The following is a 17558-nucleotide window of genomic DNA, read 5'->3' as shown; positions in this document are numbered from 1 at the left end:
GCAGCTTTGCAGTTGCGACACCCGTAATGTTGTTGCATGTAGCTGCGAATGCAACCGATGCACTGCAAATGCTGTCAAGAAAACTGCGAATACGAGAAACTGTTTAGGAATTACAAGAAAATTGCAATTGACGAATTCCAGTCTCTTATAGTTATTGCGTACATTTTAACTTTGTGTAATGTAATTAGTTGTGAATTGTTTTTCTTCTCTTGATTGATATTAGAACAAAACAATAAGGGTAATTTAATTAGTGAGGTCAAATTTTTTCTTTTAAGTTCTTATAGAACCTTATTCATTTAAATTGATTTACATGTGACTATTATAGTGTGTTACGACCCAACATGAAAGTTTTGTACGCCAACAAAGAGATGCATAAAACTTGGCTCGTTTTATTTCACTAAACAAATTTTATATTTATTTTATTATTTATTTTAGCCTCAAAGCAGTATCGACGCGCAAGACCTAAGCGACGAAGTGGCAGAGGCGAAACGCGTAACCCTTGGCAACCTGCCCCGGATAGTGTCCTGTCTGTCTTTGGTGTGGAACAAAGTGGTGGTCCGCGCAAACCAAGCCGCGTCTGCGGTATGACATTGTATATTTCTTTCTCACATTACTAAGTACACTTCACTAAGTAAGTCTATACCGGCAAATTGTCAATTGATATTCCTGGGGATCAACAAAATTTTAAGTCATCCAGTTTAAGTTTAAAGCGTTCCTATTTTCAACGATAGCCGGTTAAACAACCCCCTAGTCCGTGAATCAGGCCTTTGAAAATAGAAATAAACAACTACTGATCAAATTTAAAGTGTCAAAATTTCCGCATAACAAGCTATATAATTTCTCCGATGTGTCAATGTTCGCCTGGAATAAGGTTTGTGGAACCCGTACTTAAAATATACTTAATTCCACACTCAACGATGGCCGCTTCTCTTTAATTTATTTCAAGAACGTCTAACCACCTTCATTACGGTACTTAATAGCTAAATTAAAATGTGTTGGTTTTATTTTGAGCTGGACCTTGCCTTTGAGGTGGAAACCTCGCATATTAACATTCACTGTGAAGATTCCTTTTTTATGTGAAACAAAAATATCCCTCAACGATATCTCATTCAAAGATTTAAAGATAAGGTTTTCCTCTAAAGAGCGTTTCTCTGTCGCGTGATTTTCTCTGACGTCAGCTTCGCTGTATGAGCTTTTCCTCCAGCACCTTCGCTTGTGCGAGATACACAACAAACTTAATGTCTCAGTTTGCGATTAAATACCACGACTGTGCTTCGTCAGCACTCTTAGGTGAACAAGGTGCATCACAAATTACAACGGTAAACTTTCAACAACAACTTTAATGAGAATTGTTGCGCTTGAATACTTAAGCGAATTTTTTTTGTCTATTTCTTTTTATAGGAATTGCTTTTACCGGGTGCACACTCTAATATTAAAAAATAATACCATGGCCATTTTAAACAGCTGAAATTTCAACAGCAACTTTAATAAAAAATTGTTGCGCTCGAATATTCACGCGAAACTTTTTTGGTCGATTTCTTTTTATAGGAATTGCTTTTACCGGGTGCACACTCCAATATTAAAAAATAATACTATGGCCATTTTAAACAGCTGCGCCGTCCAACCAAAAATATCAAACTAAGTCGTGTGAAATTTGCGAAAATTTAATGGCAGGAGATTAGCTTTCTCACGACCGGATACCGTTGGTACCGCAGTCCCCTGTACTTAATGCCCACCGGGTTGTGTATCGGATCGCTAATTTCTGGTACCACCCTATACTCCAGAACGGGTGGAATTCGTCTAGTCACTCGGGGTAATTATTACAAGCGCGAAACTTGTTCTACAGGAACCGGCGTCTACGACTTTCGTCGTAATCTCCATTTTTTGCGTAACTACGTTTAAAAGTCTCTCTTTGAAGCGCGTGAAACTTCCGCCTATGAGTCATGCTATATGTGAAACCATTCGTTAAAGTAAGATCAACGTCGAAACCGAAAAATCGCTAGATAGATGAGTCCTATATTAATCTAACTGTTGTTTAAAAAATGTTTGTTTAAAGGAGTGTGGAATATAGTCGAATCAAAATTTTGTTAGCGCATTTGCTAGAGATGAAAATTCCAATACATTTTATTAAATGTCCTAAACACAGGCCAAACGCTTTACAGATCATAATAAACGTTGAAAAACATTTTAAGAAACAATGTAATATTGCAATGCAAAAAGACCGAATTTTTGACCGATAATTATGTTTTGAACGGAATGCCCTGTTTTAGGCCTCTTTACTAATTGCTAAAAGCATTTTTTTTATATAGGACTACTCCTCGTCTCCCTCTGGTGTTCACCCGTGCTCGTCAATGGGCGACAGCGATTCGGTGGCTCAAAGTGTTCTGCAGTTGCTTAGTCCTATCGCGCTTCAGGTAACATTGTTACTATTTCGCTAAGAACTATTCAGGTTGGAAAATTCATTTACGCGTGTGAATATATTCGTCTCTTACTTAACTTTTAAGTGAAGTGAGATATGCAACGAATATTTAACAATATTTGCAGCAGGAAACACACTGCAAAATTAACAAAAAAGCCTGGTCATATGAAATATTTTCCATTGTTCTATTCCTATTGAAAAATCATAAAATAATTGAAATCCAGAATAAAATCGATATATTTAAATATACTAAAATGGACAGTTCGCTCTGACGAAATCATTTTTCTCTATTTTCCCTGCTATACCATTAATACATCGAGTGTACTGTTAAACCTTGTAAAAATATTGGTTAAATATTGTTCTTTTGTCTCAGAAAAATCAATACATATCAAATTAAATCAGTAACCTGTTAATCTATTAATGGATAAAGGTCCAATTTTCAAACATCGAACTTATGTTTATATCAAATGAGGTGGCCTAACTTGCATGTCTTAGTATTTGCCTAATCCACTGTTCTTTACATGACGTCAACAGTATAGCGACAACTATGTCCAACTAAGACAAAGCACTTCTTGGTATTGCCATTGCGAACGCATGGACCGGTTTCGGCGGTCGGGACTTTTCCTCGGTCACAATCGGATTATAGCCTGCGACTTTCGTGTATTGCTTTTGTAACACTCGCGCTCGTGTCTTTACATAACGCCCGACACACTGCTGCGAATTTCTGCCTTGACAGTTGGGCCGTTATGTTTAAGTTCGTTTTTGGAATGTCATGCTCTCCATGCGACATTAGCCTCGTCTAAAGTGCTTCGGGTTTAGGTGAACAGACAGCTGTTGTGCTGTACTTGAATCTGATAAGCTGCATCGGCTAATCTGGGGGACTTGCGGTTGTATTTTAAATCCTTAGGGCATATTTCGTTTTACATTCCGACTGTTGTTTAGCAACAAGCACACGTAACGTTCCTCGAGGTTAAACAAATCAAATGTCGAAGCGTGCGGTAGGTAATTATGCGGACACATTCCACCTTACTTAACCTTACGTTACAGTATGGCGAGAACCTGTTTAGTGCGCTGGCCGTTATCTGGGAACGCCGAGGTCGCTCGGCCAGCGGTAAACAGCAGCTGGTTCAATCCAACGCGCAGCAACTTCAACTTGTGGATGTCGCGTGCAGCATCAAGTCCCTACGCTGTGACGCAGTGCTGGCTCTTGTCAAGCAGGTCATCGTACAACCACCCGAGCACCCGACACTACCGGGCGCCAAGAAGCGACAGGCACCTTACGAGGTAGGGTTTAGCCGACTTGCTCCTGACTTCGATCCGGATTAAACCGGATTTTCACTGTCTTTGCGGTTTTCCAGGAGAGTCTCTTGGACCTTGTACTGTGCTACGTGCAACGCCAACCGCCCGCTTCGGTTCGCGACTCGAGAGCGGCCATGTTGGCCCTGGTCCGCGACTGTCTGGCCATGGGCACGCCTCGACTCCTTCTGGCCTTCACCGACGAATCGATCAACGGCGCCTCGACTTCTCCCTCTGGCGGTAAAAAGCGCTTGAGTGTCCGCTGCTACTTCCTGCTCCTCCAGCTGGTGGTCGAATATGCGCGTGTTGTACACAACTGCGATGATAAAAAGGAACTTAAGGAAATGCAGGTAAGCTTAACATATGTTTATCGTGCAATGTAAACTCTCCTCTTTTCTTTCGCACTATTTTCAAATATCATTTTTGTATATTTCTAGGGCTTTTTTAATTGTTCTTGAGTGTATGGTAGTTCTACGCAATAACCTTAAAGAAACAAGTAATGTAAACATAAAAACACCGAAAAACTACCCACTTAAAGCACCATACACTACAGTATGCAATATACATAATGATCTAAAATCCAAGAATGAATTCCTTTCTTCGTAAACTCGATATTAACGTTAGATGATCAATAAAAAAACTGAAAAAACATTATTCGATCACTGTCATGTACATTGTACACGTTAAGGCAACGGCAAACACGCAATTAGGGTTGTCCAATAGTGTCGAGCTGTTCTCCGATATAACCTCGTACTGTGGTACTAGGATTCATGTTCTTTCCCATTCGTTTCGAAAAATTTGGCATTGCAGTAATATTTAGCGATTTTACCTTTCAAACCTAATTTTTCGAAAAATCGTAACTAAAAAATTGAGGGAAACTAAACCTCCTTACCCTCCTAACCTTAAGTAAATTTTAGCCTAATTACCTCAAATTTCACTAATTTGCCTATTTTAGTGGTGAAGACGCAATTTGTTAACGAATTAGACCCCTAATTTTTCCCTTACATATCGTTTATCGGAATCGTCAAAAATATGCCACTGTGGATACGAGTGTTAAAGCCCGTTTTCACTACAGCTGCACTGAGCTGAACCAAGCGTAACTTGCATTTAAATTCTATTGTTTCGAGCTTTTCACGATTTGCTAAACTCAAGCCCAGTGCAGCTATAGAAAAACGTTATGTTTTGTAGCTAATTTTACGTCCAGCTCAGCGCAGCTGTAGTGCAAATGGGCCTTTACAATGAATTTCTTTCTTTCTCAAGGATGTGACGGTCAAGTGCATTGAGGCGTGTAACGAGATCGTTGATTGGTCGCTGGAGCATGGAGGTTGGTTGGCGAGAAGAGCCCCAACCATTCTTCCCGCTTCACAACGCGATCTTTCGGCATCAAAACAAGCGCCCGAGGGTGGATCCTCCGATGCTCTGCTCGGTAGGTTTTTGTCACTTGTGGTTGTTTTGTTTTTTATCATTGTATATGTATAAAACGCAGTCGTGAATACGTGTGAAAGAATGAGCATCACTAAGAGCAAGTAATTTTACCAGAAAAATAAACTAAAGTCGAATCCTCGAAAGTAGAAAACTGCTTTGAATCACTTAGGTCTTAGAGCGATGCTTCACCTTTGTAAATATTTTTTTATTTGAACACGATATTTTCCATAAAAAAAAAATTGGTCGTATTGCTTTGTCAAGTTGGTGTTAATCAAATACGATAGCTAAGTTTACGTTGATATAAAATTTTACTATTTTCTTACTACAGTTTTGTTTTATGATCACCAATCGCTAAATACCTAAATTATTATGTATTCACACTACCTTACACTGACAAATTATAGTTTTCAGTTCTTGCAAAGTATATTGTTACTTGGTTTGTAAGAGCTTACGTTGTTTTTTGATAAACGAATTATCATATTATACGTTTGGTGTTCAGGGTAATATTTTTCGCTTAAGGAGCCGTAATCGACTGGGCGAATTCGTCTTTTCCATTAATATATATCACAAAATGTTTCGAGCTTGATACAAATTGTCTTTCTAACACAGCTTATCAACACGTTAAGATACATGTTTTCTTTAGATCAACAAAACCCACCGGTAAAATCAGTGTCCTCCGATCCTGTGATACGCTCCTCTCAATCTAATCTGGGTCCTCGGGATAACCCGGTTGTTTCGATGACCATTCTTCCACAAAAGGCGAACCCCAACTACAACCACAGCGTCGAAGCTTTGCAAGTTTTTGCCCAGGTCGGCGGTATTACTTTATTTTTGCAAGTTGCGCTCATGGGATTTTAGAAGGAGTCTAGCTGATTCACTTTTAAATCCTGTACACCAGAAATGTACTAAACATCTGCTCATCTACGGTTAAGCTTCGGAGGCAAAAGTCTATTTATTATCACCTGAGTTATATATCTACTTATCTCGCTTGTCATATTTACATTATAATTATTTTCAAATTTAAGATTTTTTTGGAAATTTACCTTTCGTGTTTTCTTTTTTCAGTACCTCGCCAACTTGTTAGACCTGATCTTCGGTAGTGAAGAGAAGGAAAAGATGATTCCGACCCTCACATCAGTTATCACTAACATCACTCCTTATCTCAGAAACCACAGGTGAAGCAAGGGCTATCGCTATAGAACGCTGGTGCTAAACTATTCTACGAATTGTCCACTTTGTGGAATATCGTTAGGCAACGGGTAAAATGCATACAAACTTTGGGCAAACAAAATTGGTATCATTCCAGTATTTAGGCTGTTCGCCAGCAGTGTAGCTGCGTTAATTACTTTCTTACCGGTGCCTTTTTATTCCGAGTTACCGTTGTGTGCAAATTATTTTTGATTTATTTTCCATATTATCTATATATCTTTCATACCACAAAGTTAATAACCTGTGTGCTACTTTGGTTGTTCAGTAGCTGTTTTACACTATTGGCATTAGTTGGGCACATATTCTGAAACTGCAGGGTCTTTGTGCCAAACTTAAAAAATGGCCTCTATGAGCTTTATTTTTGTCCTACAACCACATTTCGAGAATAGAGCTGATTTTCGATTGGATTTAGGCCAGGCGAGATTCCTGGCCAATTTTAAACCTTTATTTTCTTTATGGAAAACTTTTTCTTCACTTGGAGTTGGATGTATGATATAGCGCAAAATATTCCTGGAATGTTCCTTCATAAAGTAAAAAAAACAATCCCAGAAAAAAATGCTATCAGGTATTCTGTTTTTCGAACTTTACTTCAATTGAAGGAATGCTAAATTTGGTTCGCTACAACAAAATGACCAGACGGACGTTCTCTTGGCAGGCAAAAAATTTTCCTTCGAAAATTTTGTGTTTTTTGCTGAGTCAATTAATTGGCACACGACTGTGGGTGGTCTTCATTTCTGTCAGTTACGATTAATCGCTTAAGCAGAGAAAGTTAATTAACGTCGCCTTTGGTCATATGTTTAAATTGGACTATGTACGATTGTTTTGTAAGCAGCTCGGAAGGCGGTAACCACTTCTAAAAAGCTACCCCTCCTTTTCTGTGTCGGCTATTAGGCTCATAGTTAAGTGATAAACTTTAACCAATTAGACTTATATTCCTTTTCACATTTACATTTTCCCCTTATTTAAGTTTTTTCATTATGAGGCTCTGGCTAAATACAATATGATGCTGTGTTACAACAAAAAAGTTCGCAAGATTCTATAATGTTAGGCTGTAATTAAAATACACCTTTTATTTTTCTTACGGGTCAACATATGTAATAAAACGTATATAATCCGCTTTATTAAACCCGCTCGGATTCCTTGAACCACTAAAGCAATTTCAAGGTTCGTTTTTTTCTCAGGTTATGAACACACAGCTTATTGCAAGTCCTAGGAGTTTAATAAGCGTAAACATTAAAAACTCCAAAGGTGGATTAACATATGCAGTGTCTAGATCGCCAACATTTACGTCAATGGGCCGGACACACCTGTTTACTATTTGTACTGTCACCGTGGCCTTCTTGCTCGCCCGGAGCAAGGCTTTGCCATCGATTTTAGACAGAGATTTATTTTTAAAGAATTCGTAAGCTTATTTACAAAAAGATCGTAAATCGCGGAGCCACCCAGTTAAAAAATCACCAACTGGTGAGGAACCAACTTAGAACCTTGAGTTATGGTTTAAGGCAATGGTCGGCAAACTTTTTTTGTCGTGGCCCAAAGTACTATTTTCAGTGCTATTGAAGGCACACTATGTAAAACCACTACAAAAACAGTGGCGGATTCAGGATATTTGTTTTTAGTTACACGGCGCCTTGGTGCTCAAAACACTCCCATACCATAATGTAAAACATACAATAAAAACGAAAAATGTACGCGCAAAGCGCGAACAATTTTGCGCTATTACAATAGTTAAAGTTGGCAATAAATATAGTTTGACAGGCTCTCAGCACAACATTTGGCGTGGGTCTCAACCACGCTGACACATATAAAAATTCTAAGCCACACGAACTTTTAAATTACAGTGCAATGAATGCACGGCTATCACGTGGCCTAACTACGTGATAACACTAAGCTGTTCAAAAGTAACTTACGGCCCACTAAAAATTGCTCTGCGGCACATATTTGGGCCGCGGCCCATAGTTTGCCGACCACTGGTTAAAGGGGTCGCGTTTTTAAATAAATTTTACAAATTGAAGCAGAGAAAATTACAAATGTTTCTAACGGAAAAGACCCCACTGCCCTGGGCGAAATTTAGCTTTTAAAGGGGGAAGTTAAAACAAAAAAATCGACACTATACTGAGTGCAACCTGAAACCGACGTTAGAAATAGACCGATATATCGGTTTACCGAAAATATCGGCCGATATTTGGCTTCTATCGATATATCGGTATCGGTAAATATGGGCCGTTACTTTGGCCGATATTCTAGTACGATATTCTAGTAAATATGATATAATTTTTTCTGTACAACAAACAACGTACACATTTTTTGATCGAAAAAAATTGGGTTTAGCACCACGCCAAGTTAATATGTATTGTAAAATAATAGTTTAATAAGTAATAAAGGTATGTAAACTAAAAACTGATCTGGATTCTATTTTTAATTAATTCAAGTTTTGTACATTTCCCAGGTATATAAAAAAAATCGGTATTGGGTATCGGTTGACAAAATTGTAAAAAATCGGGTATCGGAATCAGCCCTAACCGACGTGGTCTTTTTTTCATAACGACAAAAACTAAATATAAACCTAAACTTTCCGAACCTCGTTCTTCAGTCTGGCGTTCGCGGCGAGCTACCGGGCAGCGGTGGGCCTTCTATCCAGCGTAAGCGGCTACCAGCAGACCAGACGCGCATGGAAGCGAGACGCGCTCGAACTTTTCCTCGAGCCGGGCTTCTTCAGAATGCCGCACGAGGGCGTCAAGGAGTGGCGCAGCATCGTCGACCACTTGATGACGCACGACGCCACCACTTTCAAGGATTTGCTGGGTGCGTTATAACAGAACCGCCAGATTGGTCGTTTGGGTGCTGCTAATATGGATTGGGTGACATTTTTTTATTTAATTGAATGGAAGTGAACCAATCAGCCAGATTTCTAGCACTCCCGGTGTTGGTTTTTGGAAGAAGTTAAAAATAAACTGTATATTTGAAAATATGGAAGTACATGAAATAAACGTAATCGTAATCATAACCTGAATTACTAACTGTACTATATACCAGTGCTTCCCAACAAATGGGTCGCGACCTATTGGTGGGTCGCGAAGCTATTTTAGGTGGGTCGCGAAGCATTTCTAATTGTTACAGTTTTCTATTAGATCGGGAAATTATTGCATTATTATTACATAACATTTATGCAACAATGTAAAAAATACGTAACGATGTAATATGCAAGCTCATGTTTCGCAATAATAGTAAATTGCGTATGTAATTGTGTCTGTATTGTGTTTTTTTTCATTCATTTGTTTTTCATTCGTTCGGCCATATCTTATTATGGGTCGCACAATAAAACTTGCATTAAAAGTGGGTCGCGAACTGAAAAAGGTTGGGAAGCACTGCTATATGCTGTATACTCGATGAAACACAAGCACGCAAACCTGAATTAAATAAGGATTTAACGTCGATTTTGCAATTGATTAATTTATTTGTTTAAATACAAACCGATTTTTTTAAATCCTTTTTTTATCAAGTTCACGAAATACACACTTTAAGTTTCTAGTTTTTTTGTTTAGTACGCATTGGTTTGACGAGGAACACTGCAACCGGTGCATCGCTAAACATTTTTTCGAACAAGGAACAGGTAACCTTTTCTACAAAATCAATAACCAGTAACTGAATTCATCAAAATGTATAACACACAATAATTTCAAAGCCCATACAGAAGTAGGAATAGCGTTTTGAAAGTTCCACATACGACAACAGATGTTGAAAATGAATAAAGAGATATTCGAAACGTTCAAAATGCTACCTATACTTTTGTATGGGCTTTCATATTCTTACTGCGTCTTACTAGAACCAACCATTATGCCTTATACCATAATTTAATTCTTGTTTCGGGAATGATATTTCTTTTATCAACTTCGACTAATATTTTATTGCGATTGTAGACTAATTCGAAATCGTGACGCTTATCGTAATTGAGAAAAAGCACTTCAACTTTTACTCGCAGGAATTGGAGCAGAGGGCAATGCTGCTCAAGCGTCTCGCCTTCGTCATATTCAGCAGTGACGTCAACCAATATCAACGTCATCTCCCCGAGATCCAGGAAAGGTTGTCGGAAAGCTTGAGGATGCATTTGGTGCCAGCCGTCCAAACCGAGGTGAGCGACGATGCAATTTTGTTGATCGTTTTATTACCTGCTTGTAACCGAACTGATTCTCGCAGGTGTTTCTTTGCTTCCGAGTCTTGCTAGTTCGCGTTTCGCCCAAACATCTGACCTCACTTTGGCCATCCATTGTTACCGAACTGGTGAGTAATGTTGAGGCCACCTCTATATTTTGTTAAACATATAAAATGAAACTCCCATATCCGCACTTGTCTTACACACACAGCCTAAAGAAAATTGTATAAAGCATAAACACTAAAACGATATTTTGTTCGTGTATTTATTAGAATAGTCCACTCATATTTTAATTGTGTTGCGATTGCGTATTAAAATATGTTTACAATGTACCCAAAGGTTTATTTATCGCCACTTATGAAACGTAGTTATTTTTTGGACGACTCGAACAAAGTTGATAGAGTTTTACTTGTTTGTGTGTTATGCTGGGTTTTTCATTTTTAGATTCAAGTGTTGGGTCAATTGGAACAAGAGCTCAGTTTGACCGAATTCGACCAGAGACTCCTTGAACCAGTATTCTCAGGGTCAAAGGATCGAACCTCGACCCCATCAAGTCGAGTTGGAATCTTGTTTTCTGCACCAACGAGCTCTTCCTCGATTAGCTACGCCCAAGAGAAGTTGGTCGCTAGAAATATTAATAACAATGTGATAATCTTTAAAAACTATACTAAAAAATAGATCGGTGTATTTTTGTGTTAACAGCTGTCTGCTTTTCAGGTGGTTATCCCTTTATTTGTCAGCATGCAAGTTACTGGATCTTGCTTTAGTACTTCAACCGAGTCAGTTACAACACTTCAAGGTAATTGATCGTCATGTAGGAAATAGCGGGAAAATGTTTTTTTATCGTTTCGATTATTTGTAAAATACGTTGTGAGCTGCAACTTAAGTTTCGGACAAAATCGTTGGCCTAATAGCTTAGGTCTACGTTATGGTGTAGCAATCAGTTCTTCCCTGTGCTTTACAAACGAGGTAAATCATAAGAACACATGCTGAAGTATTGTGCAATTAAAATCTAGAAACCAACTTATCAAAATCAAATCCAATTTTAGTCAAAATAAATAGGTCTTTCAAAACATAAACTTAAATACACTGCCCAGTGTCCATTCTCTCAGCGACATAGTGCCATATACCTTGTATATAGAAATGGTTGGTTTACCAAAGGGTTTAGTGAGCAACACTCTACTAAACCGAACTGGAACGGATGTTACGCTTTCAGCTATTTCGGTGGTCGTTCGTTGGCGAGCCTGGGGAGACGCGCCAAACAAGGGGGCAAATCAACAATGACGTCGGTGGTGGAACCCAGTCCGTGGTCGGAAAACAAAGCAGTGGGCGTGGTCGGCGCGAGAATGTAGTCAAGGAAGGTCGAACGCGCGCGTTTGTTCCTCACTGCGTTCGTATCAAGAGACTCCTGGAGGTTAAGGTAAGGAAGTTCTGTGGATGTGGTATTTGCATTTTACATTGTGCTAGATCCGTAAGGATTAAAAATACAGGTTTAATAAGTCATGGAACAAAAATAGATGTGCGCAGGGTTTTTTTTAAGGTTTGGTTTGGGTGACCGCTAAGTAGTTTTAAGAGACCGCAAGTGTTTCGTTTAAATACCAAAAAGTTGCAAGTCCAAAATTTGGGAAACCGCTGGAGAAATTTGAAAACACCTTAAAAAAACACCGAGGTGTGCGAATTACTTCCTGTACACAAGCTTTCAAATGATATCAATGAAATTGGAGAAGGATGTTATTCCATTAACGATTATCATCATAAACATAAATTATCAGTTATTGAATTTGAAAGGTGTTGCACGGGCAGCAGTTTGGCAACCACTTTTGAAAATTACGTCGCTACCTTTAGTAACGTCCTGTCTCGTTAATCAAATAGTTAAATGCATTTCTATTTCTAATCCTCGGCTTGAACTACGTTACTTCTTTTTAGCAAACGTCGTTTTTTATATTACCTTCAGGGGTTGTGGTGGCAAATTTAAACGGTCATAATACTGACCCATTACAGCAGGGGTCGGCAACCTTTTTTGCAATGCGGACCGGCTTAAAACTAAAGAATTTGTCGCGGACCGGCCTTAAAAAAACAAATGTTTGGTAACGGAAATTTATTACAACTTTTTTCAGGTTGTTTTGCGAGAGATGTTCCCACCTGGGAATTATTGGACTTAATGAAACCCGCGGGCCAATCAATTTAACCCAGCCCGCGGCCCATTACAATAAAACGTACAGTTCGGGTTTAAATCAATAGGTTTAGTTGGGCAACCTTGCTACGGACCGGTAGCAAACTCCTCGCAAGCCGCGGACCGGCATTTGCCGACCACTGCATTACAGGAATAAACATAAAATCATCAATGTTCTTCAATACTTTCTGTTTGTTAAATTTCAGCATCCTGGAGATGTGAGAACGATCCACGCTACTCCGATGCGTCACCTACTCGACTTGCGCAAGATTAACTCTCTGTTTGACTTGCAACCGTTTTTCAACACTATTACGTCACCAGACACGATGTTGCTTTTGCTTCCAGACCAAAAGACTTCTATTACTTCAGGTATATAATTTTTTTAATATTAAAAATAAAAGTAAGCTTTTATTTGCGGATCTGATTCCCTCGATTTTTTTGCAACGTCAAATATTTAACGAGTATTCTAAAATACACTATAGCACAGGGTAGGCAAAAATTTGTTGTAGTCATCTATGAAGCTTTTCCTTAAAAACTAAGGCTGTAATGTTTTACTTGGAAAATAATTTACCAAAGGAACTTATTATTACACTACTCTGAAATAACTAGATTCCTCGAATTATCCTTAGTTATGTATAATTTTTAATAATAATACTCCACCGTGGAAGATACTGATCAATCATTTTTACTACGTAATGTTTTTCCTTTCACTAATAACTTGCTGTTGTGAGTTGTATTTTTAGAGCATGCGTGCGGCGGTATACCGTATTTTAATATTTAAAACACTTTTACCTTCGTTTTAATATAGTCTACAACTCTATGGTTGATTGGTATGATGAAAAATCACAATAGTATCAAGCTCTCGTGTATTCAAAACAACTATAGTGTGTTGTGGCCATATGAGTTGCATTGCATGTTCACAGCACCCATAATGCACATTTTTATTACAAAATCTAACTTCTAGTACTTACAGTATATCGAAAAATGGGCTAAAATATCATGTGTTTTAATTTTAAGCGTGCTCACCTTAAAGTGCAATAGAATTTCATGCAAACAATGTTTATAAACTATGTCGCATAATGAAATAATTTATTATTTTATATTTAGGCAGGAAAGGTTTCGAAAAAACGTATGTGTATTAATTAGTTTTAGCCTCTATAAAAATGACAAAAAAAGCTAAAAGTCTAATGATTTTCCTGACATCAACCACGTTAAAAAAATGATTTTCGTTTTTAAAAAAGTTATTCTGGCAAGTCTTGGACGTATGAATATCCTCTACTTTTCAGGTGTCGGTCTGTGGTTCGTACTTTTTCATATTGCCATTATTTTTTTTTTCGTTTTTATGTTACGTAGGCTGACTGTTGAAAGTGTCGTGTAGGGTCTGGGTTTTTATATGTTATACAAAATGTGACTTCTTTTGAAAGAATGCTTTGAATATCTTTATTTTGACAAGCTGGTAAGAATATAGGAATTGGTAATAATGGTATACAAGTGTAATTTAAGAAAAAACGTAAAGGCCTAAAAGTCTTATTGAAATGAGCCGCGGGCTGGGTTAAATTCAATAGTTTGGCTGGCCGGATGCCACCCGCAGGTTTCAGTAAGTTCAATAATTCCTAGATGGGAGCGTCTCTTTACGGCAAAAAAGCATAAAGTTCGCATTAGAAGTTGTAATAAATTTCCTTTGTTGGACATTTGTTGTTTTTTAAGGCCGACCGCGACAAAATTTTAGTTTTAAACCGGTCCGCAGTGCAAAAAGGTTGCCGACCCCTGGTTTAGGGTGACCTTATGTTCCCGGGCACTGTCTTGGTGACACCTGGTTTCGGACAAAAGTAAAATAAACAGATAAAACAATATGCAAACTTTAAATGTGTTAATATAATGTTACAGAAGAAATTGACTGAAACAGTGCAAACATTTACAGAAACGTTAGACCTATATAAAAGTTGCGTGCTGCTGGATTTTGGGACACTTGTTTGTGCCTGCATCTGATAATTAATAGGTGAAAAGCGCACAAAATGATATACCGATTAACCAAAATATAAACATGGGCACTGTGCATCCCGTTGTTTATAATTAGTTACCACGATACAAATATAAACAAAATTAGTAATACAAGCGCTCATTGGTAAAAACAGAAAGCTTGAAATTAATAAGTTTGTAACAGTTGTGACCTAATTTGATATTGTAATTGTTTAGTATAAACACTTGTGTTCATTATGTAACGTTTCTAACATTTTAGGTCTAATATATGTGAGTTGTTTTTGCCACAGTTTCTAAATATAAAAATATGAATCTTTTATTTCAGTGTTGCAGTTATGTATCTCCAATATAGGTTTTATAAAGTTTAAGCGTGGGTGAAAGATTCTTGCTTTTTAAACTTCCAGCATTGTTGTGTGCTATATTTGTAATATATGAAAGTATAGTTTGATTTGGTTGGGATCTATGTTGAAACTCTCGCTTAATTTCCAGGTCGTGACCTTCACAGCAGTCCAGCAATCGAAGATGTTATCAGCAAGGATTTCCTCGAAGACATGCTCTAGAAATGCACTGTGGGCTTGCCTTCTGTTTACTCATGCTTTTCTATTCGCTCGTTGTCGTAAAACTGCTGAGAATATGTGCAATGCGTCTTCTTGTGCGGCTCAAAAATCGTAATTTTCTGGTGCATTTTGCATTTTGCATTTTACTTCATTTAAGGTACATGTTTGTCGTTTATTTCCAATTTAAACCTGAAGCAAATCATTTTTGCAATATCTGTGATAACGTTTTTACGTGTAGCAGCCATTTGGCGCGTCTTGTTTATTTACGTTCATGTCAAATTCTTGTCATTTGGTACGCCCTGCATGAAACCTGAAACGGGACAGAGCAGCGTAATCGACAGAGTGTAATCCCAATCTAACAGCTAATATAAAACGTATGCTTCTTCAGCCCTTTCTAATTATACAATTTCGTTTCGTTTTGTTTCTTTCTAAATAAGTGTCTGAAGACTATGATTTTCATCCTCGAACTGTTTAATAAAGCAGTTTTGTGCATGTTTAGGTCATTACGATTAAATTTATAAAAATTTTCGATAAAATTTTTGATTAAATATGTGAAGCGTTTGTACTTTACCAACCAACTATATGAATAAAAGCTCTTTCCTTTGATTTGTCACTGTGAACTTGCTTTTAAATAATACACAATTTGTTCCAAATACCTTTTTACTCTTTTCGCCATTAATCGTACTGAATAGTTTTTTGTATTGCTTTTTAAATTATATTATTGTTTTGTCATCCGTATGAACTAGCTTTCAAGAAAATATGTAGTTAATAATATGGCATTCATATTGATGCTTTTTTGAAGAAAAATGTGTTGCTTTCATGATGGACTGGAAGTAGGGAAATTGACTTTGTGAACGTTAAAATACAATTCTCATGAACTACCAGTTGTTTGATGCTGTTTTACTCATTTCAGGTCGATGAACAAGGAAAAAATAAGACTTGCGATAACTCATTGTTTATTTTATGTGTATTAGACGTCTCTTACGCTTCATAAATAAAAAATAAACGCACCATATAAGTATTTTACTTTTTACACAATGCGTAAACCTATAGTCTCGTACTTTTAGGATGGTGCACCTATAGAAGAGATTAAAAGATAAGACCCCTTCTAGAAGTTTTGATATAAGGTAGCCGGTATGTCACAGTAAACTAGATAAAATCAACACACATTAACTAAAGCATATTTCACATTGTACAAAACAATTGTGTCACCAACAGGAAATAAACGGTTGTTTCTAGTTGATGTGTCTTGACGCTAACCTTATCTTACAGTATCTAGCTGTAGGTATAGGTTTAATGCACGTTACAACTCAGCCAGTAGCCAAATAACATAAGACGAACAGATCCGCACAATGTTCTCACCTGCTAAACGAATTGTAGGATTTGTGGTAAACCGGAAGCTTGGACGTTTTACACAACAACGTCGAATTATTGCTACCTGTGCATGTTTTTTGCATTAAAAGGCGAGTACATGTTTGCATAAATAGCCAGTGGCTCTGGACGCGTATAGGCAGTAGGCAGTCTATTGCAATGTAAGAGTCATTTGGTCCAGTTTCATCAAACTGCAACTTCTCTGAGTCAGCTATACTCAGGGTTGCCATACCGTCCTTATTTTCGCCCTTTTAAATTATGAAAACCGGCAAGCTCCTCCGATTATTATGAGCAACTCAAGTAAAAAATAACATAAAAGCAATATATTAAATATATATAAAATTGTTTTATGTGCAAAGATTGGGCTAAATAACGCAATTTTATAAATAATTGCTTAATTAAAACAATTTATTTTAACCCAAGTCATTTGTCCAAATTACTTAAGTCAAGTCAAGTCATTTGCCCAAAAGACCACTTAAGTCAAGTCAAGTCAAGTCATTTTGCCCAAAATACTTAAGTCAAGTCAAGTCATTTAAAAACAGTGACTTAAGTGCACTTAAGTCAAGTCATTGACTTAAGTCATTACAACACTGAAAGGTACTACCGTGGCGTACAAGGCTCAGGATTTTACTTCTAAGTGGTAAGATAGGTAGGCCAGCGGTAGCCTACACCAGTTTTGGCTGCTGTACCAGGATACAGCAGCTGGCGACATTTTAGTAGTAAACAGCAGTAGGCTAAAAGGTTACTGCTGTTTAGGCTACAGAAGAATAGGGCGCGGCGAAGGCAGCATCTATTTTTGTGAAGTGGTTCGTAATGGGGAAATGGGTACAGTGAAGTCGCGATCGCGATCGACCGTTTGATCGCCACATTTCACCTGGTCGATCGCGATATGTTTTAGATTTTCAAAATAGCGTTCTTCAAGCAACATTAACAGGAGTAGCCTACTCGTACACCGAAAAACAAACCATGAACCTT

General features: G+C 37.7%; 1 protein-coding gene across 1 annotated transcript in view; it reads left to right on the top strand.

Moving 5' to 3' along the window:
• Positions 1-15279, top strand: part of LOC146167935 (protein DOP1A-like) — a 53480-nt gene extending 38201 nt beyond the window's left edge. The window contains exons 34-49 of the mRNA XM_083386177.1: positions 436-582; positions 2310-2414; positions 3467-3703; positions 3778-4065; positions 4976-5141; positions 5784-5950; positions 6206-6315; positions 8943-9154; positions 9895-9962; positions 10332-10481; positions 10547-10630; positions 10947-11119; positions 11220-11301; positions 11719-11922; positions 12882-13044; positions 15145-15279. Coding sequence (XP_083242303.1) covers positions 436-582; positions 2310-2414; positions 3467-3703; positions 3778-4065; positions 4976-5141; positions 5784-5950; positions 6206-6315; positions 8943-9154; positions 9895-9962; positions 10332-10481; positions 10547-10630; positions 10947-11119; positions 11220-11301; positions 11719-11922; positions 12882-13044; positions 15145-15215 — 2427 coding nt within the window. The 3' untranslated portion in view covers positions 15216-15279. The remainder of the gene's footprint in view (positions 1-435; positions 583-2309; positions 2415-3466; positions 3704-3777; positions 4066-4975; positions 5142-5783; positions 5951-6205; positions 6316-8942; positions 9155-9894; positions 9963-10331; positions 10482-10546; positions 10631-10946; positions 11120-11219; positions 11302-11718; positions 11923-12881; positions 13045-15144) is intronic.
• The last annotated feature ends 2279 nt before the right edge of the window (positions 15280-17558 follow it).

The sequence above is a fragment of the Ascidiella aspersa genome, chromosome 1 (genome assembly GCF_963924565.1).
Source record: "Ascidiella aspersa chromosome 1, kaAscAspe10.2, whole genome shotgun sequence".
In the NCBI taxonomy this organism is placed as follows: domain Eukaryota; kingdom Metazoa; phylum Chordata; class Ascidiacea; order Phlebobranchia; family Ascidiidae; genus Ascidiella; species Ascidiella aspersa.
The sequence above is the reverse complement of the archived record's forward strand: the minus strand, read 5'-3'. Positions and strand labels throughout refer to the sequence as shown.